Here is a 22,703-nt window from a genome sequence, read left to right as displayed (position 1 = left end):
TACCCATAATGGAGCTGATGCTGAACCCTGGCAGTACCTCGCGGAACTAAGGTTTGGTGCAACATAGGCACACGCTGTTTTAGTCATCCGATTCGTCTTGATGAGCACTTAGGAGAGCAGTACCCATGATAGAGCTGATGCTGAACCCTGGAACTACCTAGTGGATCTAAGGTTTGGTGCAACATAGGCACACGCTGTTTTAGTCACCTGACTCGTCTTGATGAGCACTTAGGAGAGCAGTACCCATAATGGAGCTGATGCTGAACCCTGGCAGTACCTAGCGGAACTAAGGTTTGGTGCAACATAGGCACACGCTGTTTTAGTCATCCGACTCGTCTTGATGAGCACTTAGGAGTGCAGTACCCATGATAGAGCTGATGCTGAACCCTGGCAGTACCTAATGGATCTAAGGTTTGGTGCAACATAGGCACACGCTGTTTTAGTCATCCGACTCGTCTTGATGAGCACTTATGAGAGCAGTACCCATAATGGAGCTGATGCTGAACCCTGGCAGTACCTAGCGGAACTAAGGTTTGGTGCAACGTAGGCACACGCTGTTTTAGTCATCCGACTCGTCTTGATGAGCACTTAGGAGAGCAGTACCCATGATAGAGCTGATGCTGAACCCTGGCAGTACCTAGTGGATCTAAGGTTTGGTGCATCATAGGGACACGCTGTTTTAGTCACCCGACTCGTCTTGATAAGCACTTAGGAGAGCGGTACCCATGATAGAGCTGATGCTGAACCCTGGCAGTACCTAGTGGATCTAGGGTTTGGTGCAACATAGGCACACGCTGTTTTAGTCACCCGACTCGTCTTGATGAGCACTTAGGAGAGCAGTACCCATAATGGAGCTGATGCTGAACCCTGGCAGTACATAGTGGAACTAAGGTTTGGTGCAACATAGGCACGCGCTGTTTTGGTCATCCGACTCGTCTTGATGAGCACTTAGGAGAGCAGTACCCATGATAGAGCTGATGCTGAACCCTGGCAATACCTAGTGGATCTAAGGTTTGGTGCAACATAGGCACGCGCTGTTTAGGTCATCCGACTCGTCTTGATGAGCACTTAGAAGAGCAGTACCCATGATAGAGCTGATGCTGAACCCTGGCAGTACCTAGTGGGTCTAAGGTTTGGTGCAACATAGGCACACGCTGTTTTAGTCATCCGACTCGTCTTGATGAGCACTTAGGAGAGCAGTACCCATGATAGAGCTGATGCTGAACCCTGGCAGTACCTAATGGATCTAAGGTTTGGTGCAACATAGGCACACGCTGTTTTAGTCATCCGACTCGTCTTGATGAGCACTTAGGAGAGCAGTACCCATGATAGAGCTGATGCTGAACCCTGGCAGTACCTAATGGATCTAAGGTTTGGTGCGACATAGGCACACGCTGTTTTAGTCATCCGACTCGTCTTGATGAGCACTTATGAGAGCAGTACCCATAATGGAGCTGATGCTGAACCCTGGCAGTACCTAGCGAAACTAAGGTTTGGTGCAACGTAGGCACACGCTGTTTTAGTCATCCGACTCGTCTTGATGAGCACTTAGGAGAGCAGTACCCATGATAGAGCTGATGCTGAACCCTGGCAGTACCTAGTGGATCTAAGGTTTGGTGCATCATAGGGACACGCTGTTTTAGTCACCCGACTCGTCTTGATAAGCACTTAGGAGAGCGGTACCCATGATAGAGCTGATGCTGAACCCTGGCAGTACCTAGTGGATCTAGGGTTTGGTGCAACATAGGCACACGCTGTTTTAGTCACCCGACTCGTCTTGATGAGCACTTAGGAGAGCAGTACCCATAATGGAGCTGATGCTGAACCCTGGCAATACCTAGTGGATCTAAGGTAGGTGGTAAGGCTCTATCATGGGTACCGCTCTCCTAAGTGCTCATCAAGACGAGTCGGGTGACTAAAACAGCGTGTGCCTATGTTGCACCAAACCTTAGATCCACTAGGTACTGCCAGGGTTCAGCATCAGCTCTATCATGGGTACTGCTCTTCTAAGTGCTCATCAAGACGAGTCGGATGACCTAAACAGCGCGTGCCTATGTTGCACCAAACCTTAGATCCACTATGTACTGCCAGGGTTCAGCATCAGCTCCATTATGGGTACTGCTCTCCTAAGTGCTCATCAAGACGAGTCGGGTGACTAAAACAGCGTGTGCCTATGTTGCACCAAACCCTAGATCCACTAGGTACTGCCAGGGTTCAGCATCAGCTCTATCATGGGTACCGTTCTCCTAAGTGCTTATCAAGACGAGTCGGGTGACTAAAACAGCGTGTCCCTATGATGCACCAAACCTTAGATCCACTAGGTACTGCCAGGGTTCAGCATCAGCTCTATCATGGGTACTGCTCTCCTAAGTGCTCATCAAGACGAGTCGGATGACTAAAACAGCGTGTGCCTACGTTGCACCAAACCTTAGTTCCGCTAGGTACTGCCAGGGTTCAGCATCAGCTCCATTATGGGTACTGCTCTCATAAGTGCTCATCAAGACGAGTCGGATGACTAAAACAGCGTGTGCCTATGTCGCACCAAACCTTAGATCCATTAGGTACTGCCAGGGTTCAGCATCAGCTCTATCATGGGTACTGCTCTCTTAAGTGCTCATCAAGACGAGTCGGATGACTAAAACAGCGTGTGCCTATGTTGCACCAAACCTTAGATCCACTAGGTAGTGCCAGGGTTCAGCATCAGCTCTATCATGGGTACTGCTCTCCTAAGTGCTCATCAAGACGAGTCGGATGACTAAAACAGCGTGTGCCTATGTTGCACCAAACCTTAGTTCCGCTAGGTACTGCCAGGGTTCAGCATCAGCTCCATTATGGGTACTGCTCTCCTAAGTGCTCATCAAGACGAGTCGGGTGACTAAAACAGCGTGTGCCTATGTTGTACCAAACCTTAGATCCACTAGGTACTGCCAGGGTTCAGCATCAGCTCTATCATGGGTACTGCTCTCCTAAGTGCTCATCAAGACGAGTCGGATGACTAAAACAGCGTGTGCCTATGTTGCACCAAACCCTGGATCCACTAGGTACTGCCAGGGTTCAGCATTAGCTCTATCATGGGTACTGCACTCCTAAGTGCTCATCAAGACGAGTCGGATGACTAAAACAGCGTGTGCCTATGTTGCACCAAACCCTAGATCCACTAGGTACTGCCAGGGTTCAGCATCAGCTCTATCATGGTTACTGCTCTTCTAAGTGCTCCTCAAGAGTCGGATGACCAAAACAGCGCGTGCCTATGTTGCACCAAACCTTACTTCCACTATGTACTGCCAGGGTTCAGCATCAGCTCTATCATGGGTACCGCTCTACTAAGTGCTCATCAAGACGAGTCAGATGACCAAAACAGCGCGTGCCTATGTTGCACCAAACCTTAGATCCACTAGGTACTGCCAGGGTTCAGCATCAGCTCTATCGTGGGTACCGCTCTCCTAAGTGCTCATCAAGACGAGTCAGATGACCAAAACAGCGCGTGCCTATGTTGCACCAAACCTTAGATCCACTAGGTACTGCCAGGGTGCAGCATCAGCTCTATCATGGGTACTGCTCTCCTAAGTGCTCATCAAGACGAGTCGGACGACCTAAACAGCGCGTGCCTATGTTGCACCAAACCTTAGATCCACTAGGTACTGCCAGGGTTCAGCATCAGCTCTATCATGGGTACCGCTCTACTAAGTGCTCATCAAGACGAGTCGGGTGACTAAAACAGCGTGTGCCTATGTTGCACCAAACCTTAGATCCACTAGGTACTGCCAGGGTTCAGCATCAGCTCTATCATGGGTACTGCTCTCCTAAGTGCTCATCAAGACGAGTCGGATGACTAAAACAGCGTGTGCCTATGTTGCACCAAACCTTAGACCCACTAGGTACTGCCAGGGTTCAGCATCAGCTCTATCATGGGTACTGCTCTTCTAAGTGCTCATCAAGACGAGTCGGATGACCTAAACAGCGCGTGCCTATGTTGCACCAAACCTTAGATCCACTAGGTACTGCCAGGGTGCAGCATCAGCTCTATCATGGGTACCGCTCTCCTAAGTGCTCATCAAGACGAGTCAGATGACCGAAACAGCGCGTGCCTATGTTGCACCAAACCTTAGATCCACTAGGTACTGCCAGGGTTCAGCATCAGCTCTATCATGGGTACCGCTCTCCTAAGTGCTCATCAAGACGAGTCGGGTGACTAAAACAGCGTGTGCCTATGTTGCACCAAACCTTAGATCCACTAGGTACTGCCAGGGTTCAGCATCAGCTCTATCATGGGTACTGCTCTCCTAAGTGCTCATCAAGACGAGTCGGATGACTAAAACAGCGTGTGCCTATGTTGCACCAAACCTTAGATCCACTAGGTAGTGCCAGGGTTCAGCATCAGCTCTATCATGGGTGCTGCTCACCTAAGTGCTCATCAAGACGAGTCGGGTGACTAAAACAGCGTGTGCCTATGTTGCACCAAACCTTAGATCCACTAGGTACTGCCAGGGTTCAGCATCAGCTCTATCATGGGTACCGCTCTCCTAAGTGCTCATCAAGACGAGTCGGGTGACTAAAACAGCGTGTGCCTATGTTGCACCAAACCTTAGATCCACTAGGTACTGCCAGGGTTCAGCATCAGCTCTATCATGGGTACTGCTCTCCTAAGTGCTCATCAAGACGAGTCGGGTGACTAAAACAGCGTGTGCCTATGTTGCACCAAACCTTAGATCCACTAGGTACTGCCAGGGTTCAGCATCAGCTCCATTATGGGTACTGCTCTCCTAAGTGCTCATCAAGACGAGTCGGGTGACTAAAACAGCGTGTGCCTATGTTGCACCAAACCTTAGATCCACTAGGTACTGCTAGGGTTCAGCATCAGCTCTATCATGGGTACCGCTCTCCTAAGTGCTCATCAAGACGAGTCGGGTGACTAAAACAGCGTGTGCCTATGTTGCACCAAACCTTAGATCCACTAGGTAGTGCCAGGGTTCAGCATCAGCTCTATCATGGGTACTGCTCTCCTAAGTGCTCATCAAGACGAGTCGGATGACTAAAACAGCGTGTGCCTATGTTGCACCAAACCTTAGTTCCGCTAGGTACTGCCAGGGTTCAGCATCACCTCCATTATGGGTACTGCTCTCCTAAGTGCTCATCAAGACGAGTCGGATGACTAAAACAGCGTGTGCCTATGTTGCACCAAACCTTAGATCCACTAGGTAGTGCCAGGGTTCAGCATCAGCTCTATCATGGGTACTGCTCTCCTAAGTGCTCATCAAGACGAGTCGGGTGACTAAAACAGCGTGTGCCTATGTTGCACCAAACCTTAGATCCACTAGGTACTGCCAGGGTTCAGCATCAGCTCTATCATGGGTACCGCTCTCCTAAGTGCTCATCAAGACGAGTCGGGTGACTAAAACAGCGTGTGCCTATGTTGCACCAAACCTTAGATCCACTAGGTACTGCCAGGGTTCAGCATCAGCTCTATCATGGGTACTGCTCTCCTAAGTGCTCATCAAGACGAGTCGGGTGACTAAAACAGCGTGTGCCTATGTTGCACCAAACCTTAGATCCACTAGGTACTGCCTGGGTTCAGCATCAGCTCCATTATGGGTACTGCTCTCCTAAGTGCTCATCAAGACGAGTCGGGTGACTAAAACAGCGTGTGCCTATGTTGCACCAAACCTTAGATCCACTAGGTACTGCTAGGGTTCAGCATCAGCTCTATCATGGGTACCGCTCTCCTAAGTGCTCATCAAGACGAGTCGGGTGACTAAAACAGCGTGTGCCTATGTTGCACCAAACCTTAGATCCACTAGGTAGTGCCAGGGTTCAGCATCAGCTCTATCATGGGTACTGCTCTCCTAAGTGCTCATCAAGACGAGTCGGATGACTAAAACAGCGTGTGCCTATGTTGCACCAAACCTTAGTTCCGCTAGGTACTGCCAGGGTTCAGCATCACCTCCATTATGGGTACTGCTCTCCTAAGTGCTCATCAAGACGAGTCGGGTGACTAAAACAGCGTGTGCCTATGTTGCACCAAACCTTAGATCCATTAGGTACTGCCAGGGTTCAGCATCAGCTCTATCATGGGTATGGCTCTCCGAAGTGCTCATCAAGACAAGTCGGATGACTAAAACAGCGTGTGCCTATGTTGCACCAAACCTTAGATCCATTAGGTACTGCCAGGGTTCAGCATCAGCTCTATCGTGGGTACGGCTCTCCGAAGTGCTCATCAAGACGATTTAAATGACCAAAACCGCGTATGTCTGTGTTGCACCAAACCAGAATTCTACTAGGTAGTAGGTAGGTACTGCTACTACTGCCAGGGTTCAGTCAGGGTCATTTTGCTGTCTCATTTTAAAATATCACGAATGTAATTTTATTAGACGTTGATGCAATTGAGAGTAATTCTAATAAATTTTTTGAAACTTTAATGGCCATTGAAGTTAATCCGAATTAAAGTTAATCCGAATTAACTTCAATGGCCATTAACGTCTCAAAAATTTAATCCGAATTAACTTTAATCCGAATTAACTTTAATCCGAATTAAATGGCTAATGGTTAATGGCCATTAACCTTTTTAATTGTTAATTTTTAATGGTTAATGGCATTAGCGTTCGGCCAACACTGGTATCTGAAGCTACATAAACTAATTACAGTTTTTTTTAATGAGAGCGTTACTACGTTTGTATGGAGAACCGAGCTTGCGGGGGACTCTTTATTATCATCGCCCCCGCGTCTCGTTCGGATAAGTCCGACCGAAATGTAAGCGTAAATGAGTTATAATTTACGCTTACATCATTTTGATATCGTTTTGATATCAAGTGTACGTTTGAATTGGCCTCTTAGGTACGGTACTAATTTAAGTACCTACCTACAATAAATAGTTTCAATGGGTATCTAATTACCCACCTATGTAATTTCAGACATGATATCATCAAACGTTTGTTGAAGCAACGAAGTAGTCAAAGAAAGTAACAAAGCCTCTAATTTTGTAAGTAGAATTAAACAAGCAGCTCACCTTCCTATCATCAAAGATAACAACGAACGGGAAATGCCAATTAATTGACGTTTTGTAAAAGAATTCATGTCCATTGTTTTTTATTATATTTTGAGTTATCTTTTAGTTAAATATAAGTAGGTACATGTCATAAAATATACATACTAAAAAATGTCCCGACTAGTCAGGAAAGCAGACTATCCGGCCTGATTTTTAGTCGGCGACTAGTCGGCACTTTATGAATAACATTCACATATTTTCACCAATTGTTTCATACGTACCTATTTTACTCAAATATCTACTGTAATCCGCTTTCATATGTCATCTGACTGGTGTTCTCCTCTATAGGTCACATTTCTCTCTACAGGGCACTCCATACAATATGTACCAATATAACTAAAACAAACTAGTATGTAGTAAAATTTAACGTTTGGCACATTAAGGTTTTTTAAAATAAAATAAATATTTTACTAACACTTTTGAAAATAATCGCTTCAAAAATCCAAAGATTAGAACGGCGCGTAATGTTTACTTGAAAAACATTAAGGAAATAAACTCTATTGCAAATATTCTCCTGCAAACAATTTATAGACTTGACAGGGATGGAGCATATTGCTCGTAGAGTCGATGACTACAGGAGATGGGTTATTGGCTGGCGACTGCGCACTTACGGGAAATAAAGCCTTGGGAATACGCCCAGCATGATCTGGTCAGGATCGCAATATGAAAGAAATATATGATGTAGTTGAATGAGGATCCTTGTGATAGTATTTTACTTGCAGGGAAAATCCTTTCACGTAATATGATATTATGATAACAGACACATGTTAGAAAGACACATTGAAATAATAAAAGACCAGAATGGAACTCCTCCACGCCAAGTATTTTATGTCTTGGGGCTAATTGTAATTGTTACGAGATACTCTATGGGTAAAGGCAACCAGTGCTCAGCCATGCACCAGTGGTCAGCCTTTCTTGCTTATTTTAGGCTGTAATTATCAAACCTTATCTAATTTTCATGTCAAAAGTAGGTGATATTATAGATTGATAAACTATTAATTGAAAAATAGTTTAATTTTTATAATAGGTAATTGTCTAGCATGAACCACAACACTCCTTCAAAGAAGTGCTATCTTCTGACATGAAGGATCATGTAATATGCGCCATTTCTTCTGGAGTGTCACATGGTATTTTGATAAGTCGTTAACAGTCGAATTATGATTTCTTGTTAAAAGAGTGTGGACTGCATCACATGATTAATACTTAGTCTGTCTGAAAAAAAAGTGAAAAAAGAATATAAATCCATATAAAAGTAACACTTTTAAGGCGGCTGCATTTCCAAAAGCAACATTTAAAAACGTTTTATTCCTTACAAAAAATTAACTATATGAAATTCTTGAACAGTAAAAACTTTCATAATTCTTATAGGTCAAATAGTAAGCAAATTAAACGATCTTGAATATAGAAATTTCGTAAAAAGGCTGACCACTGGTGCCTTTACCCTACTAGTAAATAACTTAAATGTCATTTCAAACTGTTTTGTGAAGTCGTTTTTTAGGGTTCCGTACCCAAAGGGTAAAAACGGGACCCTATTACTAAGACTCCGCTGTCCGTCTGTCTGTCTGTCACCAGGCTGTGTCTCATGAACCGTGATAGCTAGACAGTTGAAATTTTCACAGATGATGTATTTCTGTTGCCGCTATAACAACAAATACTAAAAAGTCTCGCACTTGGCCGGTTTTTTTTCTATTAAAGATTATTAATTTATCCATTTGTATTTAGAGTATTTCGTTAATCGCTTTGACACAATAGCTTAGTACATTTTAGATTCCTTTACTTGCTTGCTTACTCTGCGTGCATACCATGAGCAGCATCCGCACGATCGGCTTATCTACCCCTTACATTTCATTTAATGGGCGAAAGGAACTCTGTGTGTTGGTCTTGGCTCCAAAATGTCCGGGAGACCTTTTCCTTGTACCGTTCCCATACGTGCATAAGCCGTAGAGCAGATAACATACAAGTCTTACCTTACAAATATGAAAAAACCGGCCAAGTGCGAGTTGGACTCGCGCACCGAGGGTTCAGTACATTACACAATTTAAACAATGTATTTTTTATGTGAAATGTGAGTGAAAGGTAAATTGCGGTTTGCGATTTATGACGTATTAAAAAAACTACTTACTAGATCTCGTTCAGAAAACTAATTTTCGGTGTAAGTTTGCATAGTAATGTACATCATAAATTTTTTTTTAGTTTTATTATTCTCTTATTTTAGAAATTACAGAGGGGGACACACATTTTACCACTTTGGAAGTGTCTCTCGCGCAAACTATTCAGTTTAGAAAAAAACCGGCCTAGTGCGAGTCGGACTCGCGTTCCAAGGGTTCCGTACATTACACAATTTAAACAATGTATTTTTTTGTGAAATGTCTTAAAAAAACCCGTAGGGGTCGGATCAAAAACTAAGTAATTAAGTCCGAATCACGCTTGACTGTATATTTCTAATAGGTTTTGCTGTAATGGTAAAGATCTATTTTGTGCATTTTTTTCAAAATTTTTGACCCAGTAGTTTCGGAGATAAAGAGGGGGACTGGTCATTTTTTGCCTATTTTCTTGAAAAACTCCTAAACTGTTTATCGTAAAATTATAAAAAAATATATTTGAGATTCTCACAATGAACTCTTTCATTTGATATGTTATAAGATATAGTTTGACAAACTTTATTTTTTAATTTTCTCATTTACCCCCCAAAAGTTGCCCCCGTGTTTAAAATTTATTTGTTTATGATACATGTCCATCTTTGGGTCACATACTTACATAAGTTACATATGTGTACCAAATTTCAACTTAATTGGTCCAGTAGTTTCGGAGAAAATAGGCTGTGACAGACGGACAGACAGACAGACGGACAGACAGACAGACAGACAGACAGACGCACGAGTTATCCTATAAGGGTTCCGTTTTTTTCCTTTTGAGGTATGGAACGCTAAAAATGATATTAGAAACCCCAATATCATTTTTGAAGAGACCTATCCGTAGATACCGCACACGTATGGGTTTGATGAAAAAAACCCCCAAATTTTTTTTTTCTATTTTTGTATGAAAATCTTAATGCGGTTCACAGAATACATCACCACCATCACACTTACCAAGCTTCAACAGTATAGTTCTTATAGTTTCGGAAAAAAGTGGCTGTGACATACGGACGGACAGACAGACAGACAGACATGAATCCCTAAGGGTTCCGTTTTTTGCCCGAATCATAACTCGTAACACAATGGACACAAATTCATTTCAAACAACTGTCTTAAATACTTAAGTCTAAATAATAGTCTAGCATAACGACTTGGAACAACTGAAAAATACAGACATATTGGACATGGAGTTCGAACAAGCTAGTTCTATAAAACATGTTACTAACAATGTTGACCTCAAAGAAAACTTCGAATACTATTTGTAATTATGGCATTTTTTAATCAAGAGAGAAAATTATAAATGACTTTATTCAAATGCATGTTTTTTTTTCAGGTTACCTCCAAGGCAACAGATATTTTATCAAAAACTAGCTTTCGCAATGAACATCTTTAGTATGGGAAATCGAACTTGGTGGGGTTTCCCTCCTGTTCACAAGGTTTTCTTGTGGAATACTTGGCTGATGACTGCTGCTAGTCCGATGTGCTTAATGTTGCAATTTGTATACATGTATATAAATTTTGATGATCTGAATTTTAGAATTTTGGGAACCATGTTTTCAATTATTCCAGCAACTGCAATCGTGGTGGTATATGATTTTGTTAATTTTTTACTCGTTTAATTTTAAGTATGTACTACAATTTTGTATTGTCATTAATATAAAATTCCACCATGGCAAGTCCTGGTTCCGGTTTTTTAGAAATCAGAGCAACCTGTGGCAAAGCAATTTTCTAGTTTTCACGTTTGGTCCACATTTAAGTAGTACCTACTTTATTAAGGTAAAATCTTTTATAAGTTTTTATTACTTTAATTAATATTTAATGAAGAAACTAAGAAAAAATATAGGTAAAAAGAGTGTATTTTATGTATGTAGTTGACAATTATGTAGCTTACCTTCAGGTAGTTTTGAAAAATCTGAGGGTCCCTTACCTATTTTAAGTAAAATTTTAGATATTTCAGATATCTCGTTAAATATTTTAATATTCAAGTGTGTCAAAATCAATTTGGTTAATGATTTAGTACACGGTCATCTAAATCCCCTAATTAATGTCATTAACGGGTCTAACGCGATTAAGTTTCATTATTTTACATTTTGTACGACGTTTCAGCCAGGTTGTACTAGCTGTGGCCATGGAAGACTTACGTCCCAGCAAAATGACAATTGAGATATTAGTAAACAACACTAAACTACCCGACATTCGTTTATATAAATGTTCGGGGTAGACAAATAAATTGATCTACCTGTTTTTGTTTAATGTTTATTGTCCACGGCACAACACGCTACACTAACAACCTGGCTGAAACGTCGGAAAAAAGGTAAAATAATGAATTTTTATTACATTAATTCTGTGTACAAAACGAGAGAGTTTGAAAATGAAAATGAGTTTAAAGTGTTATATCTAAAACACCTGGTTTATGTTGATGTCCAAAGCGGGTTCCAAACATATACCTTTTACGACTTTTTGTTGGCCACAGTTCAGCCGGAGGAACGTGCTTCTGAGTAGATCAATAATGAATTAAGGGAATTGATTATCTTTGTTATAAACATATTTTTAGGCAAAGATATTAATTTGCATGATACCAGCTTACCCCCAAATAATGAAAGAGCTTATGGATAAAATACACTTATACAATTGTATTGACGACGAGGACCCTTTCATAAAGAAGGTAAAGTTATCATTTATATAATGGCATCTATTTTGGTTTGGAAAAATTACTTGTTGTACGCAACCTAAAAACTATGTTTTGGTTTTTTTACACAATATCTTCACATTATTTGTTATTTGCATAAAAGTACCCCCTTTCGACATGGCCCAAATAACCATTATGTATTGCTAAATGAAAAAGATGTTATTCATACCTAAGTAGGTATACATAATACATTGTTTTAGGAATTCATTGTTTTACCTGATTGCTCCGTAAAATGCCGAAGAAGGTTTCTTCATGTCGACATTTACTCGAAGTTCAAACCCAATTTCAGAATCAATTATATAAGACCTAGTGGGATACTATCCTATAACAGCTGTCATAGGATAAGCAAGACGTATTGCTTGCAAAGAAAGCATCCAATGTACCCGAAGTATCTTGGCTTGCCACTATCGGAAAATCGTTTTATTTTTCAGGAGGCCTATAGAAAGTTTAAAAACCTCAACTTGATATTGATTTGACATTACTTGCACCAATGACCGAAAAGAACCATACACTGACACTTTTTTTTTACCTAAGAAAGTATGCTTAGGAAACAGATTTCTTAATTTTGCACTAGAGAACACACTGTTGACTGGCACCCATTGAAATAATAATATGATTCCTATTGCTTCGCCTGTTTGGTAGATATTTGAAATAGATTAATCAAAGTAGAGCTACCAGAGGGCTTACCGCGAACACCGAAGTTAGGAAAGTCTGTTCGGAAAGAGAAGAGTCAGATAATGTTTGGGTTCCCTTTTAATCCACGACTGTTCCCTTTTACGTACAGACATTATTATACATATTATGTGTATTTATTTGTATAATTAATACACTTAGCATGAATGTTTCTAATATAATGGGTACTTTAAACAATAAATGAATACTTATTGAATAGTTAATTAGGGTTCCGTAGCCAAATGAAAAAAAAACGGAACCCTTATGGATTCGTCATGTCTGTCTGTCTGTCTGCCCGTCGGTATGTCACAGCCACTTTTTTCCGAAACTATAAGAACTATACTGTTGAAATTTGGTAAGTAGATGTATTCTGTGAACCGCATTAAGATTTTCACACAAAAATAGAAAAAAAAACAATAAATTTTGGGGGTTCCCCATAGAACTAAAACTCAAAAAAAAATTTTTCATCAAACCCATACGTGTGGGGTTTTTATAGATAGGTCTTCAAAAATGATATTGAGATTTCTAATATATTTTTTTTCTAAACTGAATAGTTTGCGCGAGAGACACTTCCAAAGTAACTGTAACTTCTAAAATAAGAGAATGATAAAACTAAATTATTTGTATAATGCAGTAGCTACACGCAGCCGTCGGGCTCGCTTACTATGCGGAGGCTTATTTAAATGCACCAATAGGAGCGCTCCACATAACCTGTATCGCGGCCAATTAGAGGCACCTAAATTAAGACTACCTTTTTACCATTCAAAATTAGCTTAATCACTTTCGCATCGGCCTCCATACTATTACCACCACTTCTACACCTTTAACCGTTTACGTCAACTGTACCTTGTAAAGTAACCAGCACCTATTAATTATAAGTTTACTTCAAATCGAAGTCTTTTTATTTGTCGTCGAGACCTGTACGGCGGCTACAATGTACATTACCATCCAAACTTCCACCGAAAATTGGTTTGAATGAGATCTAGTAAGTAGTTTTTTTTAATACGTCATAAATCGTAAACCGCAATTTACCTTTCATTCAATCAACTCGAATATTTAAAAAAAGTACGGAATCTTCGGTGCGCGAGTCCGACTCGCACTTGGCCGGTTTTGTTTAATTACCGAAGAAGGGACCATTGTATTATTGTGGTGATCTGGCAAATGCACATTACGGGTAATTAATAGTCGATAGATGGGTGCCGGTAACTGGTAACTGTCGATAACTGGGTGTCGGTTACTAGAGATTTATACACTTTTTTCTTTTTTTTTTCTTCTTCTATCCTGTTTATGGTTAATAAAAAGAATACACTCAATCATTAATTTTGTCTTAATGATGGCTAAATCACTCTTAATTTTATAGGAAACCCCACTATCTCCTAAAAGTGTCGATCATTGGTGCCTACATCTCGCGTGTACATTCAAAATTTTACCATTCAAAATTAGCTTAATCACTTTCGCATCGGCCTCCATACTATTACCACCACTTCTACACCTTTAACCGTTTACGTCAACTGTACCTTGTAAAGTAACCAGCACCTATTAATTATAAGTTTACTTCAAATCGAAGTCTTTTTATTTGTCGTCGAGACCTGTACGGCGGCTACAATGTACATTACCATCCAAACTTCCACCGAAAATTGGTTTGAATGAGATCTAGTAAGTAGTTTTTTTTAATACGTCATAAATCGTAAACCGCAATTTACCTTTCATTCAATCAACTCGAATATTTAAAAAAAGTACGGAATCTTCGGTGCGCGAGTCCGACTCGCACTTGGCCGGTTTTGTTTAATTACCGAAGAAGGGACCATTGTATTATTGTGGTGATCTGGCAAATGCACATTACGGGTAATTAATAGTCGATAGATGGGTGCCGGTAACTGGTAACTGTCGATAACTGGGTGTCGGTTACTAGAGATTTATACACTTTTTTCTTTTTTTTTTCTTCTTCTATCTATATATTCTATAAAAAGAATACACTCAATCATTAATTTTGGCTTAATGATGGCTAAATCACTCTTAATTTTATAGGAAACCCCACTATCTCCTAAAAGTGTCGATCATTGGTGCCTACATCTCGCGTGTACAAATATACAAATATGAGCGAGATGCACTAAGCGGGGTCAAATCGTTATCTAATTAAGTCGACATTTTAAACCTTCCAATAGGCAAACACGTGTTCCTACAAGTTGGCCAAAATACCTAGCCAATTGCCTGACTTAAAAAACATTTTTAGGCAGTGTTTGGTTTATGAGACAATGTTGAAAGTATCAATGCAATCGCTACCATAGGTATGATGTAGAGATTTAATAATAGTAGAAGAGGAATAAAGTTTAGGAAAAAACCGGCCTAGTGCGAGTCGGACTTGTGTTCCAAGGGTTCCGTAAATTACACAATATAAACAATGTATTTTTTTATGTAAAACATGACATGAGTGAAATGTCTTTAAAATACCCGTAGGGGTCGGATCAAAAACTAAGTAGATAAGCCCGACTCACGCTTGACTGCACATTTCTAATAGATTTTCCTGTAATTTGTGTATTTTTTTCAAAATTTTAGACCCAGTAGTTTCGGAGATAAAGGGTTGGGGGGGGGGAATGGTAATTTTTCGACTATTTTCTTAAATAACTTCTAAACTGTTTATCCTAAAATTAGAAAAAATATATATTTGAGATTCTCACAATGAGCTCTTTCGTTTGATATGTAACACAATATAGTTTGAAAAACTATATTTTAAAATTTTCATATTTACCCCCCAAAAGTGGCCTCCATGTTTAAAATTCATTTGTTTACGTTACATGTTCGTCTTTGGGTCACAAACTTACATATGTATACCAAATTTAAACTTAATTGGTCCAGTAGTTTCGGAGAAAATAGGCTGTGACAGACGGACAGACAGACAGACAGACGCACGAGCGATCCTATAAGGGTTCTTTTATTTCCTTTTGAGGTCCCTAAAAATGGTGTCTCGAATTTGATAGCTAAAATATATGTACGCGGTACGGTTCCGTACATTATGCGGTAGGTAGTTTTGATTGTCAAAACTTGACGTTTGACTATTGAATCACAAGGTCAACACAAAATATGGTGGTGTCTAGGTGGGCTGTCGAACTAGGGCCGCAATTTTTTTCAGATCACCCCTAACACTGCTTGTTTTTACAGAAATTAATTCAAGTCGAACGCCACACCCGTTGGATCACGTTGTGTCTTGCATCATTCATTCTTTTCGACTGGCTTCTATGGATTTTCGTTCCTCTTATGAACAACATTAAAAACAAAGAACTAATAGAAAAACGGCTGGTACGGATGGAAACGTGTTTGTACATGTGGATGCCGTTTGACTACGGCTATGACTACAATACGTGGGCCATAACTCACGCCATGAACGTGTACCTCGTTGGTACTGGTTGCTGTGTCTTTGCTCTTTATGATTCCATTAACTTTATTTTCATTTTTCACTTTTTGAGTCATATAGACGTACTAAGACACAAGATAAAAACATATTTTGCTACAAAGCTAGATGAATCTACAACTAAAACAAGGATTGTCGACATTATAAAATATCATTCTTTTATTTTAAGGTAAGTAATATATGTGTGTAAGCTTAGCTTTCTCATCCATCCTAATAAGTTATTTATTGAAATATTATAAAGAGGATTAAAATGAGCAGGTTATTCAATACGATTGAATGTATTTTTTGACGTTATTAATAATTTTTATTTACTTATGTTACTCATTATAAATATGTTTGATACTCATTTGTTACAGCACTTTCAAAGATATGCAGGCTGCGTTTGGAATGAATGTAGCTATAAATTATGCTCACAACCTAATCGTTGACAGTTTATTACTATACCAAATAATGATTGGGGTACGTAGATTGATTCTTAAATCTGTGTATAAAAAAAACATCTGCTCTCATTACATCGGATAAGTACAGTCAACGTCAAAGATATGTGTTAAAAAAGAGTAAGGGGCAGCAACACCTTACTCTTTTTGAATCCTCTTTTGTATTAAGGCGAAAAATGTAAACATATATTTGACGTTGACTGTACTTAAATAAATATCATGAAAACATATATAGACTGCTTAGTACGCTTATTTTGTTTATTCTCTGTGTCACTGAAACATTCCATAATAAAAATCAGGAGCCAGGCCTATTCGGATAATCATTTCTTGTTATCAAACGGTTAAAGGTATGATCTGTCAGCTGTCGACAGTGACATTTCTTTAATCAGAAATGTCACTGTTGACAGAACAGTTGCTGACAGATCATATCCAAAACCGTTTCATAACAAGAAATTACTATTTGAGTAGGCTCCGCCCGGATCGGGTTTGTCTGTATTAATTATTTTCTCTCCCCCAGGGGGTGGATTTCCAAAAATAAAAGAACCCTACAGTATTATTTACGTTTATATATTTAGGGCTCTAGCTTTCAACTTTCAAAATTTCATCAAATTCGGGTTAGCCGTCAACAGGTAACAGACCAGTCAATATCAATAAACTTCAAACTTCAAATATGCCTTATACAAGTAAGCATATCATATGCTTTATTCAGCAATGTATCTCCCAAGGCTCCCAAAAATTATGAACACCTCCTGGGATTCTTTTTACACACATTTAGGACCAAATTAAGTTAAAAATACTAATTATAAAACTAAAGAAACTATTTAATTTGATTAATTTAACATCTTGGCCAGTTTTATGAGTTAAAATAGATCACATGATGTGGTTACGTCAAAAACTGAATAAGAAAATTATAAAAAAAATATATACCTAATTACAATCCGTCAAAATAATTTGATACCAAGTTATTTACCGCATTCGACATTGTCGCAGTACTAACACACACCATTTAATGAGGCAACTTCTGAAACTAATCAGTCATTATGCCGCGTTGTACAGGCAAAATACTGTGTTGCAGTTTGGGTGAAAATTTCGTTGTAGAGTTATAAGGCTTATTACGGTTTAACATTATTCATTCCGGGTAATTTATCTATTTATATTATAATTAATTATTATTAAATAAATTAATCTTAAGGCGGTTCCCTGAGCCAGAAGGCGAAAAATCTCTTTATATGATCATGTTTTTCTAAGAGGCGTTGATATTCGTAGACATGGAAAAAATATATGTAGTTCTTGACTATAATTATCTTTTATAAAATAGCTTCCGATACACGAATGAAAACAGTTATTATAAAATTTACACTTCGCTTGATACAATTAATTCCCAAAGTAACCTCGAACTCGGACTCGGTTATTTATATGTGATACTATAAATAAAACCCGGCCAAGTGCGAGTCGGACTCGCGTTCTAAGGGTTCCGTATATTACACAATTTAAACAATGTATTTTGTATGTGAAACGTGAGTGAAATGTCTTTAAAAAACCCGTAGGGGTCAGATCAAAAACTAAGTAATTAAGTCCGACTCACGCTTGGATGCACATTTCTAATAGGTTTTGCTGTAATGGTAAAGATCTATTTTGTGCATTTTTTTCAAAATTTTAGACCCAGTAGTTTCGGAGATAAAGGGGGGGGGGGGAATGGTAATTTTTTGCCTATTTTCTTCAATAACTTCTAAATTGTTTATCCTAAAATTAAAAAAAAATTATTTGAGATTCTTACAATGATTCTCACAAATTTTATTCATTTTAAAAACGTTACCTTACAATATAGAAATTCTAAAGCTATGAAATTACTACTTAAGTAAAGATTGTTTTTTCTTCTTTTTTTGTTTGTAGTAGGTATCACATAATAAATAACCAAGTAAAGTTTGATTAAAAGTCCAAGTTAGAGGTTACTGGGAATTAATTATATCGAGCGAAGTGTCATAATTCGTGTATCGGAAGCTATGTTATTAAAGATAATATAGTCAAGAACTACATATATTTTTTCCACGTCTACGAATATCAACGCCTCTTACAAAAACATGATCATATAAGGAGATTTTTCGATTTCTGGCTCAGGGAACCGCCTTAATAGACAGCAGCAAACACCTAAAATTATAAATAAAATCAAAGTAAGTACAGTAGAATCCGCATATAATGACATCGAAGGGAAGTGAGAAACACGTCATAGGTAATAGGTAGGTACTAAACGGATGTCATATAAAACATAGCATATTAACTTCTTATTTTTGTTAATTTTTCCAAATTAATCTCAAATTCCTTTGCGAGAGATGAGTTTTATTAACCTTGTACAAATTGTCACTGAGAATCAAAACTAAAACAACTTACACGCCATGCATGCACCAAACGTCCTCGCAGGGAAAGTCGTGGGGACGGCCACGAAAACCAGCGAACGTGTCAGTATAACCGGACATAATTTCATGAAAATAGGATTTATAAGCGATTTGTCACCATAAGCGAAGTCATCTTATCCGACTTGTCACAAAGAATTTTATATGAAAACCAAACTTCGCACAGTAAGTAATTACGTCATAGTAAGCGGTTGGTCAGTATAAGCAGAGTCATAATAAACGGATTCCACTTAATTGGTATTTGTAGATCTTTGTTTAGAAGTCAGAATAATAAAAAAAACAGTTGCATAATAATGTATGAATATTCCTAAGAACACTGCTGTTAGGATCCTAAGAACACTGCGCCGGGGCCCCGCGCGCCGCACTTCTTTATGAAGTTTAGATCGACCTCACTGGCAGTCATTTAATCTACACAATTAAATAAGTGCTGGAGTAGAAAATAAACTTTATTTTGTTTCAGGATAAAGCAAACAGACTGTCCTATGTAATTATGATGCAGTTTCACATGGGATGCCTGATATTAATGTCGCTGGCTTTAGAACAAATACGTATTAAGGTAAATGTTGCGTTCGTTTCGTTGCTTTTTACGTGCCAAAACAAAAATAAAATACAAATACTTTTGGGCTGTGTTGTGCACGATATTGGAGTTTTAGTAATTTAAGATAATCAATGGGTATGAAAATTAGGGCCCACAAGTAACGCAGAATGCGATCATCGCATTTTATTAGTACACTCGTACTTTGCACATGACCATCGCGATACTTTATTACTTAGTGATGTAATCTACGGCGATGTGGTATACGGGCCTCGTTTGCAACAAGAAACTCGTCGATTAATACAACGAGTTCAAAACGCGTGTTATCGATATTGCTACAAAGTTCCTCCAAGGAGCCATATCACACCATTCTTGAACAAATCTTCGACTCTGAATATGGCATCACGTAGACATTTACACCTTGCTTGTCTTCTCTTTGGCGTTATAAATTGCAAGTCACCCGAGTATCTTTATTCTAAAATAAATTTTTCTTCTTTTCATAAACGACACGCCACAAGATCTACTCGACGTTGCATTTTAGAAGTACATCCTCATAGGACGATTGCCTTTACCGGTTGTTTCCGTTTTCTTGCGACCAAATGCTGGAATGATATCCCCCCGCTTTTAAGACAACTTAAATCTAAAAAGACATTTAAAAGTCACTTTAAAAAAATACTTCTTGAAAAACAAACCGCTGGGATTCCATTCGGCTATTTGGTTGCAGATTTCAGGATATAACATGGTGGGGCTGATGCCACACAACTAAAATGTCACATAACTTGGAGACTTACACACAGTACACTACACACGGGTCATTTACCTACTGTCTTAATATTTAATCAAGTAATTATCACACGACATGCACATATAATCACACTTTACACAGTACATTTCATTCCGCTTACGTAAGCACATTGTATATATATTATCTGTTGTGACCTGGGTCCCGGCAGAAAATCAGTGCTTTGCTCCAAAGAGCGAAGCGTATCACTGAGCCGTGACCCTTTTGTCCTGCTGCAACGCACACAGTTTGCACATAATTTTACACCATTTCTGTTTCATTTTTATTAGGGTATTCTCGTTATAATTTTATTTCTTTGTTAGTGTAAGTAGTAATTAGTTTTTTTTTCTTCTGTTGTGTTTGTATAAATATTGTGTGTAATTTCAGCTGTACAAATAAATCTTTTATCTATCTATCTATCTATCTAGTGTATCTCATATAATGTCCAGGGATAATTTGCAAATCTAGCACAGTTTCATTATGTTAATAGACATTAGGTAACAGGCATTAACATTCATTTATTATCAATTTTCTCGGGAGCAAGGGTAAGTATTGAAAATTATACAAGTATTTAACATACGTTAGGTAGTCTTGTAATGCTAAAATAATGCAGTAAGTAAATGACTAAGTAACTATTTTCAAAGACGGATGACCTGCCGCTTTTGCTGTACAGCGTGCCTTGGGAGAAGATGTCAGTACCTAATCAAAGGTTACTACTACCAATCTTGCGCCGAATGCAGACTCCTTTGGTGTTCAAAGCGTCTGGTGGGCTAAGAGCTGGAGTAAGGCCCTTGGCATCGGTAAGTATAGATGGGGAAGAGAAGCGTGGCATAGCTGGATTGCATAAGTTTATCGACACTTCATATCGTAAAAGTAATATAATAATACTACTATTAGTGTTTACTATTGTATCGCGTAGGTCTGTGATGTCAGCAAATAAAACTACCACATACAAAAATAATGAACTATACACTATATATTTAAAATTTTATATAACCATTATTTTATTATTTTTTTATAACCAGCCTTAAAATCTATAGTTTATTATGGTTTATTATTTTTCTATGTGGGCAGTTTTGCACATTGTAGTTTTTCCTCAGTTACCCGTTGACCACTAACGCTGTAAAGGGTTCGAAACGTCGGAATGTATTATAAATTTATATCTATTCGTTTTAGAAAAAATCAATTTCATATTACCAGTAGTGCCCAAAATCTGCTAACTAAACAATCGCTGTGCAATGCTCTCGAGTGTATTTGCAGTTGAATTGATCATAAACATTATTTTTCGTTTTATTGAAGATGTATTATTTGTTTCAGATCCTAAAATCAACATTTTCGTACTATGTTATGTTGAAATCTAGTATAGAATAAATTATGCCAGCAGAGGCTGGCAATCAATTTTAAAGGCAAGAAAGAAAATGTAGCGTAGTACCTGTAGTTTTATTTATTTATTTTGCTGCTGACTATACCTGAATTTATTAATAATTATGAGATTGGTGGGAGTACTAAATCTACGGTATGAAGTTGCATAAATAATAAACTTATAAAAATACGTATGAAAAAGTGAAAAATGAAAATGAAAATATTTTATTACATTAATAACATTACAAGGTAGTAGGTTGGGACTTCTAAGTATTGTATTTTATTTTGATCTTGTTTTAGCTTTGGTTGAATTGCAAAATAAAATGAAGTGGGAGCAACGTAATTTCTTTAGTATTTATTTACTTTACACGAGTTTTATATCAATCCATTCAATGAGTGGGTGGCAAGCAAGGGAATGGACGGTCAAGGTACCTACCTAATACAATAAAAAGCTTTAAATGTCGGGGCCTCAATGTTTCTAAATATGTAGGTAGTAGATATTTCACAGACACCGCATTATGAAGCGTTTACGAGGAGCTAGGGTCAGCGCACATGGGTTAAAAAATTTAACGTAAAATGTTATACTTGGAAGATCACAACCAATTTACGAATTAAGGCCCACTTGCACTATACCACAAACCCGGGTTAACCGGTTAAACCTGGAGTTACCATGGTTACCAGTTTAATTTGCGACTGCGTTAACGGTTTAACCGCGTTACTACAGGAAACACACGAACGAATGAGGAATACTATAAAATGTGTATGACCCATTTATGCAACGACAATTACAATAATTGTAATTATTATGATATATTATTGTATTATTATGTGAAGAATTTTTTTAAACTTTACCTATGTAACGTAGTAATATATTTAATTTAACCAGAAACATCTATACATTTCACCACTTTATTCCTAATAGATAGTTCGAAAATTGTATAAATGTTTATGATAGTTACTGACTGTATCTATTAACAGTTTTAGTGACTAGGAATAGCTGTAAATTTATATTTGAGTCTGTGAGAATAAAGAATATAGGTATTTTATTCTTTATTCTCACTAGTCTAAAACTGTTTATATTATATATTTTGTTTGCTTTATTCAATTGCTATTTTATAAAAAAGGTGTTGTGATATTATTATGAATGCTGCAGTTATGTAGAAGCATAATTATATACTTAATACATTTGATAAGAATGTCTCTTGGGTTTAAATGTTACTTTCTGCTTCC

At 38.4% G+C, this 22,703-nt stretch overlaps 1 protein-coding gene across 1 annotated transcript; it reads left to right on the top strand.

Moving 5' to 3' along the window:
• The first annotated feature begins 10,510 nt into the window (after positions 1-10,510).
• Positions 10,511-21,501, top strand: LOC134747294 (uncharacterized). Its single transcript, XM_063681919.1, has 7 exons — positions 10,511-10,763; positions 11,732-11,842; positions 15,698-16,116; positions 16,304-16,406; positions 19,256-19,351; positions 20,756-20,911; positions 21,429-21,501. The coding sequence occupies exons 1-7, from the start codon at positions 10,557-10,559 to the stop codon at positions 21,480-21,482; spliced, it is 1,146 nt and encodes a 381-aa protein (XP_063537989.1). The 5' UTR covers positions 10,511-10,556; the 3' UTR covers positions 21,483-21,501.
• The last annotated feature ends 1,202 nt before the right edge of the window (positions 21,502-22,703 follow it).

The sequence above is a fragment of the Cydia strobilella genome, chromosome 1, assembly GCF_947568885.1.
Source record: "Cydia strobilella chromosome 1, ilCydStro3.1, whole genome shotgun sequence".
In the NCBI taxonomy this organism is placed as follows: domain Eukaryota; kingdom Metazoa; phylum Arthropoda; class Insecta; order Lepidoptera; family Tortricidae; genus Cydia; species Cydia strobilella.
Note: the sequence above shows the minus strand (reverse complement) of the source record. Positions and strands in the feature narration are given on the sequence as shown.

Bases quoted from the DNA above. Each gene is read 5' to 3' on its own strand.
- LOC134747294 (XM_063681919.1), top strand. From the start codon at position 10,557: ATGAACATCTTTAGTATGGGAAATCGAACTTGGTGGGGTTTCCCTCCT. The intron at 10,764-11,731 runs GTATATGATTTT...ACATATTTTTAG, and splicing joins CAGCAACTGCAATCGTGGTG to GCAAAGATATTAATTTGCAT. The intron at 11,843-15,697 runs GTAAAGTTATCA...TTGTTTTTACAG, and splicing joins AGGACCCTTTCATAAAGAAG to AAATTAATTCAAGTCGAACG.